General features: G+C 36.6%; 1 protein-coding gene across 1 annotated transcript in view; it reads right to left on the bottom strand.

The window, feature by feature from the left end:
- Positions 1-22,960, bottom strand: part of LOC115213437 — a 114,468-nt gene that overhangs the window by 46,001 nt on the left and 45,507 nt on the right. Inside the window, exons 10-13 of the mRNA XM_029782413.2 lie at positions 15,752-15,900; positions 13,890-14,075; positions 6,645-6,839; positions 2,191-2,268 (exon numbers count right to left, since the gene is read on the bottom strand). Coding sequence (XP_029638273.2) covers positions 2,191-2,268; positions 6,645-6,839; positions 13,890-14,075; positions 15,752-15,900 — 608 coding nt within the window. The remainder of the gene's footprint in view (positions 1-2,190; positions 2,269-6,644; positions 6,840-13,889; positions 14,076-15,751; positions 15,901-22,960) is intronic.

The following is a 22,960-nucleotide window of genomic DNA, read 5'->3' as shown; positions in this document are numbered from 1 at the left end:
ATGGAACAGCCATGTTGAAGTGGCAACAAACATTACATCTCAGTATAGGAACTACTTTCATCTCTTATAGAGATTTTCTAAATTATAGTTTGTTGGATCCATAATGGTAATGCAAGCACAGTTGTGGTTGTTAAGTAACTCACTTCATAACGACATGGTTGAGGGCTTGGTCCCCCAGTGCAGCACCTTGGGCAAGTGTTTTCTACTACAGATTTGGGTAGATTAACCCTTTCGTTACTGTATTTCTGTTGAGATGCTCTGTGTTTCTTTCAATTACTTTAAATATAACAAAGAATTTAGTAAAATAACTTCATTATCATTAAGCTAGTGTTAGGAACATTAATTGTGACTAAGATTTGGTGGAAGATTATAATTCAAAACTTATGAAAACAAGACATTTGTACTCAGAGCCAAAGCTGGTTTCAGCTGGGTTGGTAACGAAAGGGTTGCTCTTTTACTCTCTCTTTTACTCTTTTACTTGTTTTAGTCATTTGATTGCGGCTATGCTGGAGCACCGCCTTTAGTCAAGGAAATCGACCCCCTGGACTTATTCTTTATAAGCCTACTACTTATTCTATCAGTCTCTTTTGCCAAACCGCTAAGTTATGGGGATGTAAACACACCTACATCGGTTGTCAAGCGATGTTGGGGGGACAAACACAGACACACAAACATATACACACATGCATACATATATATACATATATACGACGGTCTTCTTTCAGTTTCCGTCTGCCAAATCCACTCACAAGGCTTTGGTCGGCCTGAGGCTATAGTAGAAGACACTTGCCCAAGGTGCCACGCAGTGGGACTGAACCCGGAACCATGTGGTTGGGAAGCAAGCTACTTACCACACAGCCACTCCTGCACCTGTAAGTAAAATCTAGTGGATAAAAACAGTGTGAAAGCCAGTCAGAAGACCATTCCTCTTCTTGGATACAGACTGAAAGGATCATAGGTACAGAACAGCCATGTTGAGGTGGTGACAAAAATTATTTCTTTCTTTGTTATCCCTGTACTGGATGAATTCTATAAAACTTCACTCTATTTAAGGTCACCACCAGACCTTTGGGTCTTCAATGGAGTCCAATTCCATTACAAGTACGAAGCAGAAATCCTTAACCCTAGAGCAAATGTCTCCATTACTTTCACCATTTCATTCCTTTCACCCTGAAAAGGATCATAGGTGCTGTTCTTTCACTTCTGACTTAACGAATAAAATTGACTTTAAGAAAGATTAATTATAGATAGAGTATAGATTAGTTTAACATCACAATTATTTATTATTGTACAGTGGATGTGTAATGGAAATAGATAAAATCTGTTGAATGAGAATGTGTCATTTGTTGATTGTAGATGTAAGACTGGAGAGAATAAAACTGATGAAGACTTACAAATTATCATATAAAAGGAATCTTTAAAGAAGCTTAATCTAAAGCTGTTTGTCGTTATCATAATTTAGTAAAAGTAGTCTTAAGGAAATGATTATCTTATAATGAGATTTATAAAATAAGATCCATAGTTTTATGACAAGTTCTATGTGTGGAAAAGTTATAAAGTGTAAAACTATTGATGGGAAAATTGCAATTAAGATAATTATGGTTTAGACATATTCTAGTTGTTAAGGTTATTTTTAATAAAGCTTATAACATAAAGTAGCTGTTTAGTAGTTAATCTATCTCTAGCTAGTCTTTATCACAATGCACATTCAGTTGTAGATTAATCTATTGCTAGTTTTTATTGAGTAGCGTTTTAGTTGTCAATCAATCTATAGCTAGTCTTCATAATCTCTCTATATATAAATGGCAAAATGTCTGCGTGTGTGTCCTTTATACAAATCAACAATTTTTCAGTTAGAGGGCTCACACTTTCTATGGTCATTCAAAACCGTCCAACGCTATTCGTGCACATCTTTACATTTCCCCAGTCACCCCGCAAAGCCATTAAAAAATCAATAGAAGTGACTTTTTTGTGAATTTTCTATCCAAAACCCAATCAAAATGCCTGAAACTTGATACGCCAATTGAATGCCAGCTAGCTGTATGTGATTGGTCAGAGATTTGGACAGTACTTGTGTGTATGTGCGCACGCACGCAGCTGTATTTGCATGCACTAGCACTATGACCCGGTGTTGCCGGGTCATAGTGCTAGTACAACATATTTAGTTGTCAATCTATCAGAAATACTCACAGTTTTAGAGAGAACTCAAATGGTCCACCATATCTTTTATCATTGGTCAAAGCAACTAGAAACGCATTGTTGCTGTCTCTAAAATATAAGAAATATACTTAAAATATCAGAAAATAAAATACATTGAGAGTGGCATAATCTTGAAATTCCTTTCAGGATTGCTATGGTTACTATTTATTTAAGAAATACATAAAAAAAAACAAAAACAAAAAACAATCAAGGTTAAAACAGAAAGCAGTAACTAGTAGTTTCCTTGTTTCCATAGGTTATGAATAATGATTAACCCTTTCGTTACCAACCCAGCTGAAACCGGCTCTGGATCTGAGTACAAATGTCTTGTTTTCATAAGTTTTGATTTAAAATCTTCCACCAAACCTTAGTCACAATTTATGTTCCTAACACCAGCTGAATGATAACTAAGTTATTTTACTAAATTCTTTGTTATATTTAAAATAATTGAAAGAATCACTGAGCATCTCAAAATAAATACAGTATTGAAAGGGTTAAAAGATGTTCTAATGATGAAGAAAGAAAAATGTAGATATAAAATTAATAAATAGTCATTGTGATTATGATGTGTATAAGATGTTTTATCAGGCAAACAGAAGAAAAACTTTTGTTATAATGCTTTCATACTTCTTAATATTTCAATAGTCTAATTTCATAACACGGTTACAAGTTCTTTATTATGAATATTTAATTTATAGTTGAAATTTTGGTTAATACTGAAAGCACATCGTATATTTTGTATGTAGGACAAAAATCTTTCCAAATATGGTCAAATCAGAATCCTTCAAGATATTAAAGAAACACCTGACATTTGTAAATTGATTGATATTTAAAATAATAATAATAATAATAATAATAATGAAATTATTGTATACAGTACTCAGGTGCGCCACAACTTGTCAAAAAGTGTGTATAAAGCATATGCCTTAATGTACAAATGTCTGGGAAGTGAACAGTGAATGAGTCAGATACATGCTTGCGTGTGTATGGAGGGGAGAAAATCAGGTATAGTGTTGACGAATCTCAGGAAGCATGGAAGTTTTGAAGGATGCAGTGCTCCGACAACTAACAACCGATGCCGGCAGTTTGTTCCATGCTTCAGCAACATTTGTATGATATTTATTATTAAAAAGAAAAGGTTGACAGTAACTTCGAAGTTTCATTGGTTGTTGGCATTGTCAGACAGTCTGACAACGCTTCACAGTGACTGTCAGCTCATTAAAACCTTAGAATAATATTTATTCTATAGATGAATGAATAAACAATAACTCTGAGCACCTTTTCAAACTCCACCCGTCTAACACCCGTGGACAAAGTCAGAAAACAGCACAGCTCCTATGACTTTAGGAAACATTTTTTCACGCTGAGAGTTGCTGAAGCATGGAACAAACTGCCGGCATCAGTTGTTAGTTGTTGAAGCACTGCATCCTTCAAAACTTCCATGCTTCCTGAGATTCGCCAACACTACACCTGATTTTCTCTCCTCCATACACACGTAAGCATGTATCTGACTCATACACTGTTCACTTCCCAGACATTTGTACATTAAGGCACATGCCTTATACGCACTTTTGACAAGTTGCGGTGCACCTGAGCACTGTATACAATAATTTCATTATATAAATGAAAGTGTGCCTTCTGCAGGATTGCAAGAAAAAAGGATGGCATGTAGGGCTTTTCCCAGTTGAGGTTGGCTGTAAAGGATTCCCTGCTCAGTCAGCATGGAAGATGTTTACAACAATTGGAATAAGAGGAAAAGAGAGAAGGGTGGCTGTGCGCATGATGGGAGAAGCAGCTGAAAGTGCCTCTTCTTGGGTTTGGAGTAAGAGAAGAGTTAAGCTTGGAGCCAGGAGGAGGTGAGGAGCAGTGACTTGGCTACCTCTGCTGACCCACCAACAGGAGGATGTTATAGTTCAGAGTCGAAACACCTGATGAACGTTATATGAATGTTATATTGTTATCTTGAAGTACTGAGTTCCTCCTGGTTAAAGCTCCATTCACTTTGGTGAATGGATAAAGCACCTCCTTAAGGTGTTATTAACACACACACATATATATCTATATAGTATCTATTTATATATTCATATATATATATATATATATATATATATATATATATATATATATATATATATATATATATATACATATATATATATATATATATATATAGTATCAAAAGGGTTAATCATTATTCATAACCTATGGAAACAAGGAAAGTACTAGTTACTGCTTTCTGTTTTAACCTTGATTGTTTTTTTTTCATGTATTTCTTTAATAAATAAACAAATATATAATATATATATATATATATTATATATATATAATATATATATATATATATATATATATATATATATATATATATATATATATATATATATATTATATATATATATATATATATATATATATATATATTATATATATATATATATTATATATATATATATTATATATATATATATATATATATATATATATATATATATATATATATATATTATATATATATATATATATAATATATATTATATATATATATATCTATATATATATATATATATATATATATATATATATATATATATATATATATTAATATATATATATAGGCACAGGAGTGGCTGTGTGGTAAGTAGCTTGCTAACCAACCACATGGTTCTGGGTTCAGTCCCACTGCGTGGCATCTTGGGCAAGTGTCCTCTGCTATAGACCCGGGCCGACCAATGCCTTGTGAGTGGATTTGGTAGACGGAAACTGAAAGAAGCCTGTTGTATATATGTATATATATGTGTATGTGTGTGTGTTTGTGTGTGTGTGTTTGTCCTCCTAGCATTGCTTGACAACCGATGGTGGTGTGTTTACGTCCCCATCACTTAGCGGTTCGGCAAAAGAGACCGATAGAATAAGTACTGGGCTTACAAAGAATTAGTCTCGGGGTCGATTTGCTCGACTAAAGGCGGTGCTCCAGCATGGCTGCAGTCAAATGACTGAAACAAGTAAAGAGTAAAAGAGTATACATAAATTACAAAATACAAAGTTATATTGAGATTGTTAGTGACAACAACACCCAAAATATATAACAGATTGGAATTGTAGTGCTCCAAATGAGCTATATTCCACTTATTAATCCGAGGGGAGGCAATGTGAGCAGCAACTAAGGAACATTACAAAATCCACAGAAAGACCAAACATCTACATATATTCATATATTCATTTATATCTACAGAACAGATATAAAGTCCGACGTTTAAAAATATAATAATAAATAATATTTATTTATTTATATATTATTATATTTTAAACGTCGGACTTTATATCTGTTCTGTAGATATAAATGAATATATGAATATATGTAGGTGTTTGATCTTTCTGTGGATTTTGTAATGTTCCTTAGTTGCTGCTCACATTGCCTCCCCTTGGATTAACAAGTGGTATATAAATATATATATATATATATATATGAATGTGTCTCTGCTTGCGATGACCTGTTGAGGCAAGTGAAATCAATCAAATCAAAATCAAATTCGATGACTGGTGTCCATGCTAGTAGGGTGCAAAGAGCACCATACGAGCATGATCATTGACAGAGCGGCTAACTGGCTTCCGTGCCAGTGGCACTTAAAAGGCACCATTCGAGCGTGATCGTTACCAGCATCACCTTACTGGCACTTGTGCCCGTACCAGTAGGGTGCCAAGAGCACCATCTGAGTGTGATCGTTGCCAGAGCAGCCAACCGGCTTCCATGCCAGTGGCACGTAAAAGGGCACCTGTGCTGGTGGCATGTGTAAAAAGATTCGAGTGAGGTCATTGCCAGTACCGCCTGACTGGCCCCTGTGCCGGTGGCACGTAAAAAGCAGCCATTACACTCTTGGAGTGGTTGGCATTAGGAAGGGAATCCAGCTGTAGAAACTCTGCCAAATCAAGATTGGAGCCTGGTGCAGCCATCTGGTTTGCCAGCCCTCAGTCAAAATCGTCCAACCTATGCTAGCATGGAAAGCGGATGTTAAACGATGATGATTATGATGATGATGATATATGTATACAATGGTCTTATCTTATCTTCCCATTTCCATTTACCAAATCCACTCATAAGGCTTTGGTTGGCCTGGGGCTATAGTAGAAGACACTTGCCTATAATGCCATACTGTGGGATTGAACCGGCAACAAAGTGGTTGGGAAGCAAACTTCTTACCACGTAGCAATGCTTGAGGAGAGATATCATATGGCAATGAAAAGTACTTGTAAAATCTCCAGAAAATTTGTAAAACCTTTGAATAAAAATTATATACTTAATGGCCATACAATTATATACTTAATGGGTATATGAAAGTATATACTTAATTTGCATATGAAAAGTAGGATGAATAAAATGTATTTAACAGACTCTTCTACTGTTTCACCTACTCTTCATTCTTTAAATACAAAAAGAATAAGAATACCTCAAATTGGCTGACAGATTACACATAGCTTCCTTGGAAATTTCAGATGACTGAACAGAATTATGATTGTACTGAAGTTCCCTATGTTTTCGGAATTGTTCTGAAGACAATGAAGGAAATGGAAGGGGACCATACTGTTCCTCTTTTGTTAACCATTCTGGTTCATTGCAGTGACTTTGAGGCAAACTGGAATTTCTGAAATGAAATGAAATAGACAAATAAACTTCAAATGATTTTGGTGAGGTAACATTGCTCTTGATTTAAACAAGGAATACTTGTCATCAACAAGAATTCTCAGCAGTTTCTGTTTTAGTTTGGTACTATTTCACAGCATGCTGGCCTGTCGGATGGTGGGTCTGTTGTTCCTATTCTGTCACTAATAACAAAAAATCTCCTTTTATTTTTAAGGATATAGTTTATTTAGTTAATGGTAGGAGCTATAAGAATATGGAAATTGTTGCTGTTTAGCCCAGTGACAGCATTGAGAGGGAAAATTTATTTTTAGAGACATTCCAGCCATGACCATCTCATCTTTATTCATCAATGTAGCCAGGAGCGTATTATTGAATATGTCTAACTGTACAGGAGAGTTGTAATGCAGAGAGTAATACAGAATGTAGTAGCAGAAGGGTATCCAGGAGTTATGACACTGATGGAGTCTGTCATTCCTTAGAGTGTATGGAATTAAGGGCTGGAACACTTATATGAATTGGACTTCTCTGAAGATCTGCTGTTGCTCAACTCTCCCTAGAGTTTCTTACTACCTGTCCTTTCTTTGTTAAGATGGTGCATGAAATGAGGGAAATTTGGCTGCTATATCTAGTAGTTTGAATGGCCACACAGGAAACTCTGTTATTGGCTCTTGAATACAGGATATACCAGTTATTGCTGAAGGATGCAGATCTACTTTATAACTGACACTTATATTGTTATCTTGAAGTACTGAGTTCAAATCCTTATCTGAGCCAAGATAAAGCAACAAGGAATCATTCAAGAATATATTTACTTGAAATAAGTAGGGTTCATTGATATGTATCTCCTATTAATTAAATGCAAATATTGATTCTATAGGTCTTATTTACATCCTGCTCATCATCATCATCGTTATCATTTAACAACCTGACATGAGTCAGATGGTTTGACAGGACCCAGTGGGTCCGAAGACAACCTCATGCTCCAGTGTCTGGTTTGGCATTGTTTGTATGGTTGGATGCCCTTTCTTACTCTAGCCACTTGACTGCATGAACTAGTGCTTTTCACCTGTCACTGGCACTAGTGAGTTCACCATGTGGCTCACAAGACTACAAGAATCAAGGTAGGGGCGGGCAGCTTTATGTAAGGAGATGAGACATTAAAGAATGAGAGATGGGGTGAGGGTGAGCAGATTCTTGTTGCAGAGGAGCTACGTGACTACTCACAGTTAGAAGAGAAAGGCGAGAAGAATCAGGCCGGAGCTACAAGTCCAGGCTGCTCCTCAAGTGTGTGTGTGTGTGCATGCACGTGCATGTGTGTGTGAGAGTGTGTGTGTATATGTGTGTGTGTATATAGACGCATACATATATGTAGATTTCATTAAAAAGAGATGGTGATTGAAGCATAGTAACCAGTTGATTTAACAAGTGAGGTCTCAACTTAGTGAAGGGGGTTGATGCATTTTCTCCTGATGAATCCTAGTGACCTAATGAGCTTTCAACTCACAGCACTTGCATCTACAGGTTGTTTGCAAATAATAATAATAATAATAATAATAATAATAATAATAATAATAATAATAATAATGATCACAACAACAACAACAATAATAAAAATAATAATAATAATAATGATAACAACAACAACAATAATTATAATAATAATAATAATAATAATAATAATAATAATAATAATAATAATAATTATGGTTTCAAATTTTGTCACAAGGGCAGCCATTTTGGAGAAGGGGATGAGTCGATTACATCAACCCCAGTGTTTCACTTGTATATAATTTATCAACCCTGAAAGGATGAAAGGCAAAATCAACCTTGGTTGAATTTGAACTCAGAACATGAAGACAGACAAAATACCATCAAGCATTTTGTCCGGCTTGCGAACGATTCTGTCAGCTCACAGCCTTCATAATAATAATAATAATAATAATAATAATAATAGATGGCATGCACTGCTCTCTCACTCAATAATAATAACAATGATTTCATGTAGTTGCCACAAGGGTGAATCATATCAAAGAGACCAATATTCTGGCATCAAAAACTGCAAATACCAAACTCTTCAGATGGTAGCAATATGTGGAACAGCTCATGTTTTGAGGAGTGATGCGCCTCTAAGCTGCTGGATGCAGCTGAGATGTGACAAAGACAGAGATAAATCACTTAAGTAAATCAAACTACTACTACTACTACTACTACTACTACTACTACTACTACTACTACTAATAATAATAATAATAATGGTTTCAGATTTTTCCACAAGGGCAGCAATTTTTTTGGGGAAGGGGATGAGTTGATTACATTGATCCCAGTGCTCAACTGGTCTTATTTTATTGACCCCGAAAAGATGAAAGGCAGAGTTGACCCCAAGGGAATTTGAATTCAGAACTTAAAGGTGGATGAAATGCTGCTAACCATTTTATCCAGTGTGCTAACAATTCTACCAGCTCACTGCCTTACATAATAATAATAATAATAATAATAATAATAATAATAATAATAATAATCCTTTCTACTGGAAGCACAAGGCCTCAGATTTGGAGGAAAGGTTTAAATCGATTACACTGACCCCAGTGCATAACTGGTACTAATTTTATTGACCCTGAAAGTATGAAAGGCAACGTCAACCTAGGCGGAATTTGAACTCAGAACATAGTGGCAGACGAAGTACTGCTAAGCATTTTGTCTGGTGACTTACAGTTCTGCCAACTCACTGCCTTACATAATAATAATAATAATAATAATAATAATAATAATAATAATAATGATGATGATAATGATAATAATGATAATAATAATAATAATAATAATAATAATAATGATAATGATAATAATGATAATAATAATAATAATGATAATAAAAATAATAATAATAATAATAATGTGTGTATGTGCGTATTTGTATCATCATCATCATCATCATCGTTTAACGTTCGTTCTCCATGCTAGCATGGGTTGGACTGTTCGACCGGGGATCTGGGGAGCCAGAAGGCTGCACCAGGCTCCAGTCTGATCTGGCAGTGTTTCTACAGCTGGATGCTCTTCCTAACGCTAACCACTCCATGAGTGTAGTGGGTGCTTTTTACGTGCCACCGGCACAGGTGCCAGGCGAGGCTGGCAACGTCCACGATCGGATTGGTGCATTTTACGTGCCACCAGCACGAAAGCCAGTCAAGGCAGTGCTGGCAAAATAATTCTGGGTCTCAAACTGAAAATACATATTCTACCATAAGGTTGAGATCATTTGTTGTTGTTGGCAACAGCAATAATGTTCTTGAAGTGCTAAATTGAACTCCTCTTGTGCTAACAACTAAATGAGAAATTTGATTCTATTAATCACTGATCCATTGATGGATATCTCTGTTCCTGATTACTTAAGTAATTAATCTTGATTATCCAGTAGCAGACAGATCAACTAAGTATGTGAGAAGTGTCTTAATTGCACAGGATAAATATGATATAGACACTGAAAAAACAATGTATAAAGTTACCCCTTGCTTCTTAGTTGAAGTAAGAGAGAAAAAGATTTTGTTTATAATGAAATAATATATTATATTTCTGAGTAATTTATATCCAGATAAAACATGAGGGAAAATAGAGAACGAAAAACAGAAACTGTAAACAAGTGTATAAAATTAATGTAATTGCAATATGAAGGAAAAGGAGGAAAATTATCAATATATCAGAGAGCTGTCTGTCATCAAATCAGAAAGGAGAAAGGAAAGAAAAAAATGGACGTAAAAAACCACAGTGTTATGTAATATATAACATAACATTGTGCTTGAATGGCAGACAGGAAGTAACAAGCAAAGAAATTGTTTTTGACTGCAAGATTTATTTTATAAATTTCTTTACTACCCACAAGGGAGGACAAACAAGGGCAGACAAACGGATTACGTCGATTATATTAACCCCAGTGCGTAAATGGTACTTATTTAATCGACCCCCGAAAGGATGAAAGGCACAGTTGACCTTGGCTTTTCATCCTTTCGGGGTCGATTAAATAAATACCAGTTACGCACTGGGGTCGAAACTATACATAAACTAAATTTATATGGTTTGTATGGTTGTGTGGTAAGAGGTTTATTTCTCAACTGTATGGTTCTGGGTTCAGTCCACCATGTGGAACCTTGGGAAAGTGTCTTTATCTATAGCTTGTGGCCAACCAAAAACTTCTGAGGGGATTTGGTAGATGAAAATTGAAAGAAGACTGTCATATATATATATGTGTGTGTGTGTTTGTGTTTCCTTGTCTTGACATTGCATGATAGCTGTAAATGAGTGCTACTGTCATACTAGTAGTGTCAGTCATTTCCAATATTCTGCAAGAACATGTATGGCCATGGGAAAATATTGTCTTGCTTGAAAACTGTAGTGACGCCATCTTGGAAATCTCTAGCACGCATGTGCAGGGCTGGAATCTTCCGGAAGGCCTGCCAGAAGTTCCCTCATGGGCATGCGCAGAAAACTAGCAGCAGCGAAATTCTCTTGTATCTCTCTCTTTTTGAGGCTAGCAGCTGAACAAGACAGACGTGTCTCCAGCGGCTCTCTTGAGCTGCTACTTCGTGACACATACCCGCTATGCTTGAACGGGCAGGATTGACTCACTCTACTATACTACTGCCAATAAGCTCCAAGGCTGCCGATTCACCCAGAGGAAGGAAATATTTATATTGTGAATCAAAGAACAAATATTTATACTGTTGAAGTTAACGGAAAATCTTGACTCTTTCTTCAATTAATATTTAATGCAGAGGATGCGAGCAGCACCCATCCAGTGCGGGAATCTCTCATCCTGTTGCAAAACAAATGAAGGTTGGATGCAGGAAGGGCATCAGAGTGTAGAAAATTTGACTCAAATTAACTTTGTCCAACTCATGCAAGCTTGGAAAAGTGGACATTAAATAAGATTATAATGATGAATAGAATAGTTTCTTTTACAAAAGCATCGCTTATTAAAACTTTTCTATTTAGAGTTCAAGAAGTAAATCTTAATATTTTCCTTCATATTCAACTTTGCTGTATATAAAATGATGGGCTTGATTATTTTGAGGATTTCCAACATCAGAAATAAGTTCTGTAGTGCTAAATGCTTGAGATTAAGAAAATATTAGAAATTACTCTTTTACTTGTTTCAGTCATTTGACTGCAGCCATGCTGGAGCACTGCCTTTAGTCGAGCAAATCGACCCCAGGACTTATTCTTTGTAAACCTAGTACTTATTCTATTGGTCTCTTTTGCCGAACCGCTAAGTTACGGGGACATGAAGACACCAGCATCGGTTGTCAAGCGATGTTGTGAGGACAAACACTGACATATACACACACACACACATACATACATACATATATGTACATACGACGGGCTTCTTTCAGTTTCCGTCTACCAAATTCACTCACAAGGCTTTGGTCGGCCAGATGGCTATAGTAGAAGACACTTGCCCAAGGTGCCACGCTGTCGGACTGAACCCAGAACCATGTGCTTGGTAAGCAAGCTACTTACCACACAGCCACTCCTGTTAATTTGAGTCAAATTAGTTAACTTTCTTTGGGTAGATATTTTTCTCTACACAACTTCATTTACTTCATTTTCACAGTAATGTAGTGCAGCTGTCTGCTCATAATGATAAAATCTTAAAGTTTGAATAAGTTTGTACGCTTTGGAAAGAAGATATTTATGATGTTTTAAATGAAGGCCATCATCTGTGCAAGGCAGTCTGAGTAGTTAGCTTCAAACAGGATTCTCTTTGCACAACTTATTAAAATTTATGAACTTCCTCAGATAATTTCTACTGAAGAAGACCACCACTGCTTTCCAACCACATGGTTCTTGATTCAGTCCCACTGTGCAGTATCTCGGGTAAGTGTTTTCTGCTATAGCCTTGGGTAGACTTAAAACTTTGTGGGTAGATTTGGCAGATGGAAACTTAAAGCAGCTTATCATATATACATAAACAATGTACATTAAATAATGATGATGACGATGATGATGATGATGATATATATATATATTTATATATATATATATATATATTTGTATATATGTATATGTATATGAGACTCCCTTCAGTCATGACACTGACCATGGGATTGCACCTAGAAAGTTACCCTCCGGGCAAGGTTGTTTATGGAAGACCATCAGTCGCCCATGCAACTGGCCTCCCCTCTTCATGCAACTGGTGTTATCCAAGGGAAAGGCAAGGGCCGATACAGCTTGGAACCTGTGACATCGCAAGTCATTTCTACAGCTGAATGAACTGGAGCAACATGAAATGAAGTGTCTTGCTCAAGAACACAACACACAGCCCGGTCCGGGATTCAAGCTCACAACCTCACAATTGTAAGCTCAACGCTCTAACCACTGAGCCATGCACCTTCACTATATGTATGTACATATACACACACATACACACACACACACACACACACATATATATATATTGTGTGGTAAGAAGCTTGCTTCCCAACCACATGGTTTCAGGTTCACTCCCACTGTGTGGCAAATATCTTCTACTATAACTTGGGCAGACCAAAGCCTTGTTACTGGATCTAGTAGACAGAAACTCAATGTATCCTGTAGTATATGTATATATGTGTGTGTGTGTGTGTGTGTGTGTGTGTGTGTGTGTGTGTGTGTGTGTGTATGCATGTGTTGTGCATGTGTGTGTCTTTGTGTCTCTGTTTGTTCCCCCATCACTGCTTGATGACCAGTGTTGGTGTGTTTATGCCCTCATAACTTAGCAGTTCAGCAAAAAAAGTCAATGGAATAAGTACCAGGCTTAAAAAAAGAAATAAAAAAGAAACTACTGAAGTCAGTTCATTCAACAAAAAAATTCTTCAAGGCAGTGCCCCAGCATGGTCGCAATCTAATGACTGAAATAAATAAATGAAAGATAAAAGATTAAAACAATGATTACTGTGATGATGATGATGATGATGATGATGATGAAGGAGCCAAACAAATTTAATTTCAAATTGAAAAACAACTGAAAGCTATGGAAACAGACAGCAACAATGAAAATCAAAAATTTGTTTCTTACAGTAATTTACTGTTCCTTTCAAGATGTAACAAGTAACGAGGGATCCAGTATGTTCGAAGTCTTCGCAAGACATCATATTGAGTCTGGACAAAAATTGTGTGACTCAGACTCACATTATTTACAGACTTTTGAATTTGGTCCTTAGCTTCTTTTGTCAGACTCATCTTATATTTATCTTGAATATCTCTGAAATGTTATTTCATAAATAGGGGGAAAAAAAAAAAAACAGAAAAATTATTCAAAGGTAGCAAAAGAAAGAAAAAAAAACATTTTAGATAGCTTCACGCATAACTTTTAAGTATATATAAGTTTTATTTTCTATTCACTAACCTATTTTTTTACCTGACTATCTGTTGTTGTTGTGTAGTAGTAAAAGTAGTTCAGACCTATTTGAGCAATCCCATGGAAGGGGAAGCATGTGGCTTAGCGGTTAAGGTGTTGGACTCTTGATCATAAGGTCATGGTTTTGATTTCTGTACTGGGCAATGCATTGTGTTCTTGAGCAAAACATTTCATTTCACAGTGCCTCCAGTCCACTCAGCTGGCAAAAATGAGTAATCCTGTGATGGACTAGCATCCCATCCAGGTGGGAAACTTATACACCATGAAACCAGGACACCGACCGTAATGAATCAGCATGACTCGAGAAGGTAACTTAGAACTTAGATGGAATGTAAGACATTGACCAAATAATCTTGCCATTTAAGTCTTGCTTCCACCTATCTGAAAAATCATACTGCACATTTTAACATGCTTTATGAATTGCATAGAGTGCAATGTAACACGCTGTGTAGAGGCTCATGGCCTAGTGGTTAGAGCAGCGGACTTGCGGTCAAGGGATCGCGTGTTCGATACTCAGACCGGGCGATGTGTGTGTTTATGAGCAAAACACCTAAGCTCCATGCGGCTCTGGCAGAAGGTAATGGCAAACTTCTGCTGACTCTTTCGCCACAACTTTCTCTCACTCTTTCCTCCTGCATCTTGCAGCTCACTGCGATGGACTGGCGTCCTGTCCAGGTGGGGAACCTATACGCCAAGGAAACCAGGAAAGTGGCCCATATGAGCCGTGCATGGCTCGAGAAGGAACAAACAACAAAAACAATGTAACAGCCTAGACATATTGTACTCTCTCAACTGCACAGTCTGTTTCTACATTGCCATCAGCTCAGGTGGTGGCCATAGTGGAAACTAGCAAAGAATTCAATGGTATATTTATCGTTGGTGATGAGTGTCCCAGCACTGTGTTTGGATCAGGTGAGGCTATTGATATTGCAGCTGTTTCTGTGTGTATTTATTCTTTTATGCTCAATCAAGTCGAGTGACACAGATTGTATTGTTAAGGATGATGTTGTTGTAGTGATCTTTGTGTTTGTCTCCAGTCCCACTGCTGGAAAACCGGTGCTGGTTTGTTTATGTCCCCCATAAGTTAGCAGTTTAGTGAAAGAGACTGATTGACGAAAAAGTATCAGACTTAATAACCAAGTATTGGGGTTGCATTGTTCAATTAACTGTTTAGTGTTCTGATTATTCTGTCAGATGTGATGTTTGTTTATTTATATTGTTTTGAATTAATCCCGTATTATCTTGTAGTTTAGAGATTTCAGTGATGTGATTTTTTAGTTTTAGAATGACATGGTAGGGCTGAGGTGAGAGGCAAGATCTGGTCAGTTTCAATATAAAACAGGTGAAATATTTTGGCCGGATATGGCCGGTTTGAATGCTAAAGGGTTAAACACATTAAGGCCATGCTCCAGCCTGGCCACAGTTAAATGACTGAAACAAGTATGCACACACACACACACACACACACAAATTAATTACAATTATTTAAAAAGAAATGTTATTACTCCATTTTCACAAACCTGAACAGCTGGTTTCTTTTTTGAATGTTCACACTGTCAATGTATTCTTCCATTGTGTCCTTAAATTCTTCACAATCAAGCCAGAAATTATATAAGTGTATACCAGCAGTGTGGGTCAAGAACTGCTTAAATGCTTTCATTCCTCTGTGCTATCAAAATAAATTAACATTATAGTAATTTCAGTGATTGTTGAAATAAAAAAAAAACTATATTCTGAAGGACAATGAGTCTTACATAGCATAACAGTTTCAGAAAAAATGTTCCGATCATCATCATTACCATTCTGTTTGCTTTCCATGCTGGCATGTTTAGGATGGTTAAACAGGATTCAACAGGTTAGAAGACCACATCTTGTTTCACTCTTTCATTTTTGGCATGATTTTTATGGTTGGGTGCCCTTCTTAACCCAGCCATTTATTCAGGGCATTTTTTTCATGGTCCCAACACAAAGCAAACAGCTACAGAAAAACCAAAGAAAGAGGAACACAAGTCCATAATATGATACCTTTTTATAGTGACATACAATCCATGCCATCAAAATATCTTTATCATCACCAAATCAAACTTGTGTATCTTCAGGCAAAGAAATGAATGAAAAGATTTAATTACTGATCGAATACTTGTTCAAAGTAAAAGGTAACTCGAAAACTTGAAGCAATTGTTGAAAAAATCAAAATTTGACCTAAACAAACAATGATAATATGGACATTTGTTGTGGAAGTATCAATTTATACATACTGGTCAGCATACCATCAGAAAAATGAAGAAAGAATATTTCCAAATACAGATATAACCTATAAAAGCAGAAATCTGATTTTTGGAAAGAATGCTAAAATTGTGAAGAAATATATTGCAGGAACATTTCTCAAACACCAACTCACTGCTTAGAAATTGAACCTGAATAACTGTATTCACCTAACAGAAGCAGGATGTTGTCAAAGATTGATGACATCAACAAAGAACTGACCATTCAAATCAACAGACACAGTAGAAAGATTTGGTGGATAGAAACTGAAAGAAGTTTATGTGTGTGTGTAAGTGGGTGAGTGGGTGTCTCCTTAAATTAATAGAGGGCAATAGTTGTAAATGGACACCATCATCATACTAGTGGTTTGGATTGTTTTCATTCATAAGTGAAAATATATCCACCCACAGGGAAATATTACCTTGCTTGGAAACAGGTGAGGGTTAGCAACCGGAAGAGCATCTAGCCATAGAAAATTTGCCTCAATGAATTCCCTGTCCCACACAAATATGGAAAAATGGATAATAAAAGGAGAATGATGACGATAAATATAAGGATCATGGGTTTATTTTGCAGTTATTTCAAGAACTTGAGTTTGAGTTGTAGTACTTGTCACATTCCAGTCATAATAGAGCAGATATTCATTGTCAATGGGAGTTTACTCAGATAAGTGATGAACTGGTAGACTTATTAGGGTGTTGGTTACAGTGCTTTGCAGAATTCTTTCCTGCACTGATTTTAAATCCCATAGAGGTGACATTTATTTTTTCATCCTTTTGAGTTTGATAAGGTATCGCAGTGTCATCGTCATTGTGATGAAGATGCTGATGATGATGTCCATGCTTGCATGGATTGGATACAGATTATCGAGGCAGATATTTTATGGCAGGATGCCCTTCCTGTTGCCAACTCTTAGCTGTTTCCAAGCAAGATAATATTTTCTTGTAGTGAGACATGTTTCTACAGAATATTAGAAACGGATGACATTCATCTACAACCACTCACGATATCCAGACAAGGAGATACAAACATAAACACATACACACACATGTGCATGTGTGCACACATACACATACATACACATACGATAGGCTTCTTTCAGTTTCTGTCTACCAAATCCACTTACAAGGTTTTGGTCAGCCTGAGGCTATAGTGGAAGTAGTAGAAGGAACTTGTCCAAGGTGTCACACAGTGGACTGAACCTGGAACCATGTGGTTGGGAAGTTAACGTCTTACCACATAACCATGCCCACTCCTACATATATATATATATATATATCACCGTGATCACCGTGACCAACCAGGCTATCAGATGTTGCTACACATCGCTGGTCACAATGCGCTTCGCACTGTTTTAGCCTTCAAATGATCCCACCCCGCTGGCTAAGCGAGCAGGCCAATATATATATGTATATCATCATCATCATCATCATCATCAATTAACGTCCGCTTTCCATGCTAGCATGGGTTGGACGGTTCAACTGGGGTCTGGGGAGCCCGAAAGCTGCACCAGTCCCGTCAGATCTGGCAGTGTTTCTACAGCTGGATGCCCTTCCTAACGCCAACCACTCCGAGAGTGTAGTGGGTGATTTTATGTGCCACCGACACAGGTGCCAGACGAGGCTGGCAAACGGCCACGCTCGGATGGTGTTTTTTATGTGCCACCGACACAGGTGCCAGACGAGGCTGGCAGACGGCCACGCTCGGATGGTGTTTTTTATGTGCCACCGACACAGGTGCCAGACGAGGCTGGCAGACGGCCACGCTCGGATGGTGTTTTTTATGTGCCACCGACACAGGTGCCAGACGAGGCTGGCAGACGGCCACGCTCGGATGGTGTTTTTATGTGCCACCGACACAGGTGCCAGACGAGGCTGGCAGACGGCCACGCTCGGATGGTGTTTTTATGAGGCTGGCAAACGGCCACGATCGGATGGTGCTTGTTACGTGCCCACAGCACGGAGGCCAGTCGATGCGGTACTGGCTACGGCCACGTTCGGATGGTTTTCTTATGTGCCACGTGCCACAAAGATACAAATTCCATTGATGTTCATCTATTTTGATTTGTTTTATACATTCAAAATGTGACCTCGTGTGTACCGTTGGCGCTTTTTTTCCTCCGTCTTCCCTTCTTTGGATCTTTCCTTTTCCTATGTTTCTGACGAAGAGCTCTGCTCAAAACATTAAATCCTCCTTCTTTCCTTCTTTCATGAGCATCCAATAATACTATACATGTTCCACGTCCTCGTGTTGTTGTGTTTTCTCTTTGTGTTTTCATGTTTGGATTAACTATATATATATATATATCTATATCTATATATATATATATATATATATATACAAATTGAGATAGGGGTTGTAAATGCAACCCTCCAAGGGATAACATATATCCAATATACTGCTAGTGAAGTACCCAACAAAGTTAATACATAAATGTTAAGAATTGCGATGCAATTAATTCATTTACTGTATTATATGGGCAAAGGTAAAATGTTTTACCACAAATTCATAATACAAAATAAGAAAATGGAGAAATACATCCAAATCAAATATCAACTACCAGATAATACTCAATCACATACTTTATTAAACCACCACATAAGAAACTTTAAGGTCAAACATAATAATATAGGACAAAACAGTGTACATAAAGGAGTGTACATAAAGGAGTAATATGATACAATAAGTACAATATGTATAAGAGAATATAAATATAAATAAATATAAATATAAATATAAACTACATCTTACAGCTGTTTCGGCCATGCAGGTAAGTATGTCTCATTTTACTTGGCTAATATAAGTAAAATGAGACATACTTATCTGCATGGCCGAAACAGCTGTAAGATGTAGTTTATATTTATATCTATATTTATTTATATTTATATTCTCTTATACATATTGTACTTATTGTATCATATTACTCCTTTATGTACACTGTTTTGTTCTATATTATTATGTTTGACCTTAAAGTTTCTTATGTGGTGGTTTAATAAAGTATGTGATTGGGTATTATCTGGTAGTTGATATTTGATTTGGATGTATTTCTCCATTTTCTTATTTTGTATATATATATCATCATCATCATCGTTTAGCGTCCGGTTTCCATGCTAGCATGGGTTGGACGGTTCAAACGGGGTCTGGGAAGCCAGAAGGCTGCACCAGACCCAGCATATATATATATATATACATATATATATTTATGAGGGCTTCATTCAGTTTTTATTCTACTAAATCTACTCAAAAGCCTTTGATGTATTTGCAAAATTGTCAGAGCATCAGACAAGATGCTTTATGGCATCTGCCCAGTTCCTTGTGCTTTGAATTCAAATTCAGCCCTGACTACCCACCCATGACAGTACCCCCATATAACCTGCAGTTAGCTAGAATGGGCAGTTTGTTCTACAACCAGCATAAATGAACTGATGGTGATATGCTGAAGCTTTATCCAATTGTGGATATAAAACAGCTGAATTGGTTTAGCCTTTGAATGACGCCACCCCACTGGCTAAGCGAGCAGGCCTACAGAAGAAAGAGTGAGAGAAAGTTGTGGTGAAAGAGTGCAGTAGGGATCGCCACCAGCCCCTGCTGGAGCCTCGTGGAGCTTTAGGTGTTTTCGCTCAATAAACACTCACAACGCCCGGTCTGGGAATCAAAACTGCGATCCTACAACCGTGAGTCCGCTGCCCATACCATTGGGCCATTGCGCCTCCACATGAATGATAATGACTTTACTCTCTTTAATATTGTCCTTTTTTAGGTTTCTTTTTATAAAGAAATAATTTATTGAGATAGAAATTTAAATGCTGTTTAGCTAAGCTTCTTCGAAGAAAAATAGTGAACTTGTAATTAAAATGTTATAAGTCTCGTGTAGTTGTTTAAGCAATTACTTATGTGAATGAGGTCAGAGATTCTTGAAAAATAGCAGTGCTTATAGAAGTTCATTCGAATAAGCTGTATCGGTAATCTTTTACCTTGTGACTCACAATCTTACTTCTTCTTCAACGTAAATGAGTTTGTGTATTGTAATGAAAATTTATGTCTGTTGTTGAGAGTAATTTAACGATGCAATAACAGAAGCTACTTTAACAATACTGACACAATGTAGACCTATTTCTCAATATATTGAAGAAACTTGATTTATATCAGAAGACATAACATAAACATAAAATTCTTATTAAAAAAAAAAAAAACTGAAAAGAGAATCTAATTTCTTGACCAAATAAACAATGTTTGTTTTGATAGAAACTAATAATTACAAGAGCTATCTAACTTGATACAAATGGATAAAGTATTATCTTAAGGTTATCAATTATTTATGTCATATACGGAGCTGTTGTAAAGCTTCCCACACTGAGATTTTTATGCAATATATATGACATGTGGAGGCACAATGGCCCAGTGGTAAGGGCAGCAGACTTGCGGTCATAGGATCGCGGTTTCGATTCTCAGACCGGGCGTTGTGAGTGTTTATTGAGCGAAAACACCTAAAGCTCCACGAGGCTCCAGCAGGGGCTGGTGGCGATCCCTGCTGTACTCTTTCGCCACAACTTTCTCTCTCTCTTTCTTCTGTAGGCCTGCTCACTTAGCCAGTGGGGTGGCATCATTCAAAGGCTAAAACAATGCGAAGTGCATTGTGACCAGCGATGTGTAGCAACATCCGATTGCCTGGTCAGTCACGGTGATCATGGTGATATATGACTAATCAAACACAGGAAGTGCATGTCATGCATTTTGAGAATTTTATACTCTCAGTTGGACTTTACTGATAAATATTTTTCTTTATTAGAACTCTCCTTACAAAGGCTTCCAGAGGAAATCAATTGCTGGCAACACTACAATGCAGGATCGAAGGAAGAGTTATCATGCATGTGATTGGTGTTGAAATCTTCACATAAAGCAACACTTGGTAGGTAGTATGAATTAGGTTGACAATCAATAAAGTATCAGGACATTTGCTATGAGTTCAAACATGTCTCATTGTACTTCTAAATAGGATAGTTAACTCTACTTCAAAACAATTCTCGGATCTTTTCGGTTTGACCGGCAGTTTTTTCTAGCGGTGTCATATGAAATTGTCACCCATAATTATGACTCTAGTATCGATCTATTGCATTTCAATCTATTTTAGGGTTAGGGTTAGAGTTACGGTTAGTTAGGGTTAGGGTTAGGGGTGGGGGGAAGGGTATCTTTTTTTTTTCAGAAATGTAAATAAACCCAATCTGTTTCTTAAACGAGGGACATATTCATATGGCACAGAATGTTTTCACCTCGATAGACATCATTGATTGGTTGAAATTGCAGAAATTGAAGAAAAAAAACAACAAATATCTTACAAACTATAGAATTTTCTCAATAAAGCCAAGAGAAAAAGATGTTTTATAAACACATTCTACCAGTATATGAAGTTTAAAAGTGTTTAGTTACGTGGAAATTATTAAAAAAAACTGCCGGTCAAACCGAAAAGATCCCAATTCTCTAGATTAGCATAAGCTAACATTTGTAAAACAAAGTCTTGCTTTGGAATAAAACTTGGAAACAACAGTGGTGTTAAAGTTACTACAATTTAGTATTTTTTTAAAACACAAATTACAGTTTTTTTAAAGCTGTCATTATGATCTTGGATTCAGTAGTGTGTTCTTAACAATTGTTACATCCTTGTGTGAGCTAATTTGTACATCAGTGTTTGATAACTGTTCAGAACGTGTTCAAAATGTTCCTGCTGTATCAGCAACATAAATATTTAAAACAAATCATATTGTAGAATTTTCAATATGTGTATTTTTTTTTACTTGTTTCATTCAGTCATTTGACTGTGGCCATGCTGGAGCACCGCCTTTAGTCAAGCAAATCGACCCCAGGACTTATTCTTTGGAAGCCTTAGTACTTATTCTATTGGTCTCTTTTGTGGAACTGCTAAGTTATGAGGACGTATACACACCAGCATCGGTTGTGACAGGAGGGAGGTTAATTTAGATGATGCTCCCCCTCTTTGCAGGTTATCTGAAAGGCTTCCTCACAGTTTCCATCAACCCAATTTTAATTATACAGCCTTGACCAACCTGAGGCTGTAGTTGAAGATATTTGTCTAAAGTGCTGCACTGCAAGATGAAACCTGAAACCATATCATTTCACAGTAAACTTGTTAACCTCACAACCATGGAACTTATCTCAATTCCTTACAGAATGAATGAAGAATGGATGTAAGATTAATGTAAGGTTAATGTAGGATTAATGTATGATTAGTGTAGATTTTCATTTGTTTACTCATTCTTATCAAACTAACTTCCTTTGTAGAATCAATATCAGTAATATTACTTTAAACCTGTCTTTCATTTCTTTTATCACTGGAAGACTGCCTAAACTAAGAACTCTGTCTTTACGGTTGTTTGGTTTGCATGCAACTGCTTTACAACATTTTGAAATTTCAGTGACTTTGCCTTCTTTCTATTGTACACAATGCT

Source organism: Octopus sinensis, linkage group LG6, assembly GCF_006345805.1.
Source record: "Octopus sinensis linkage group LG6, ASM634580v1, whole genome shotgun sequence".
Taxonomy (NCBI): Eukaryota; Metazoa; Mollusca; class Cephalopoda; order Octopoda; family Octopodidae; genus Octopus; species Octopus sinensis.
Note: the sequence above shows the minus strand (reverse complement) of the source record. Positions and strands in the feature narration are given on the sequence as shown.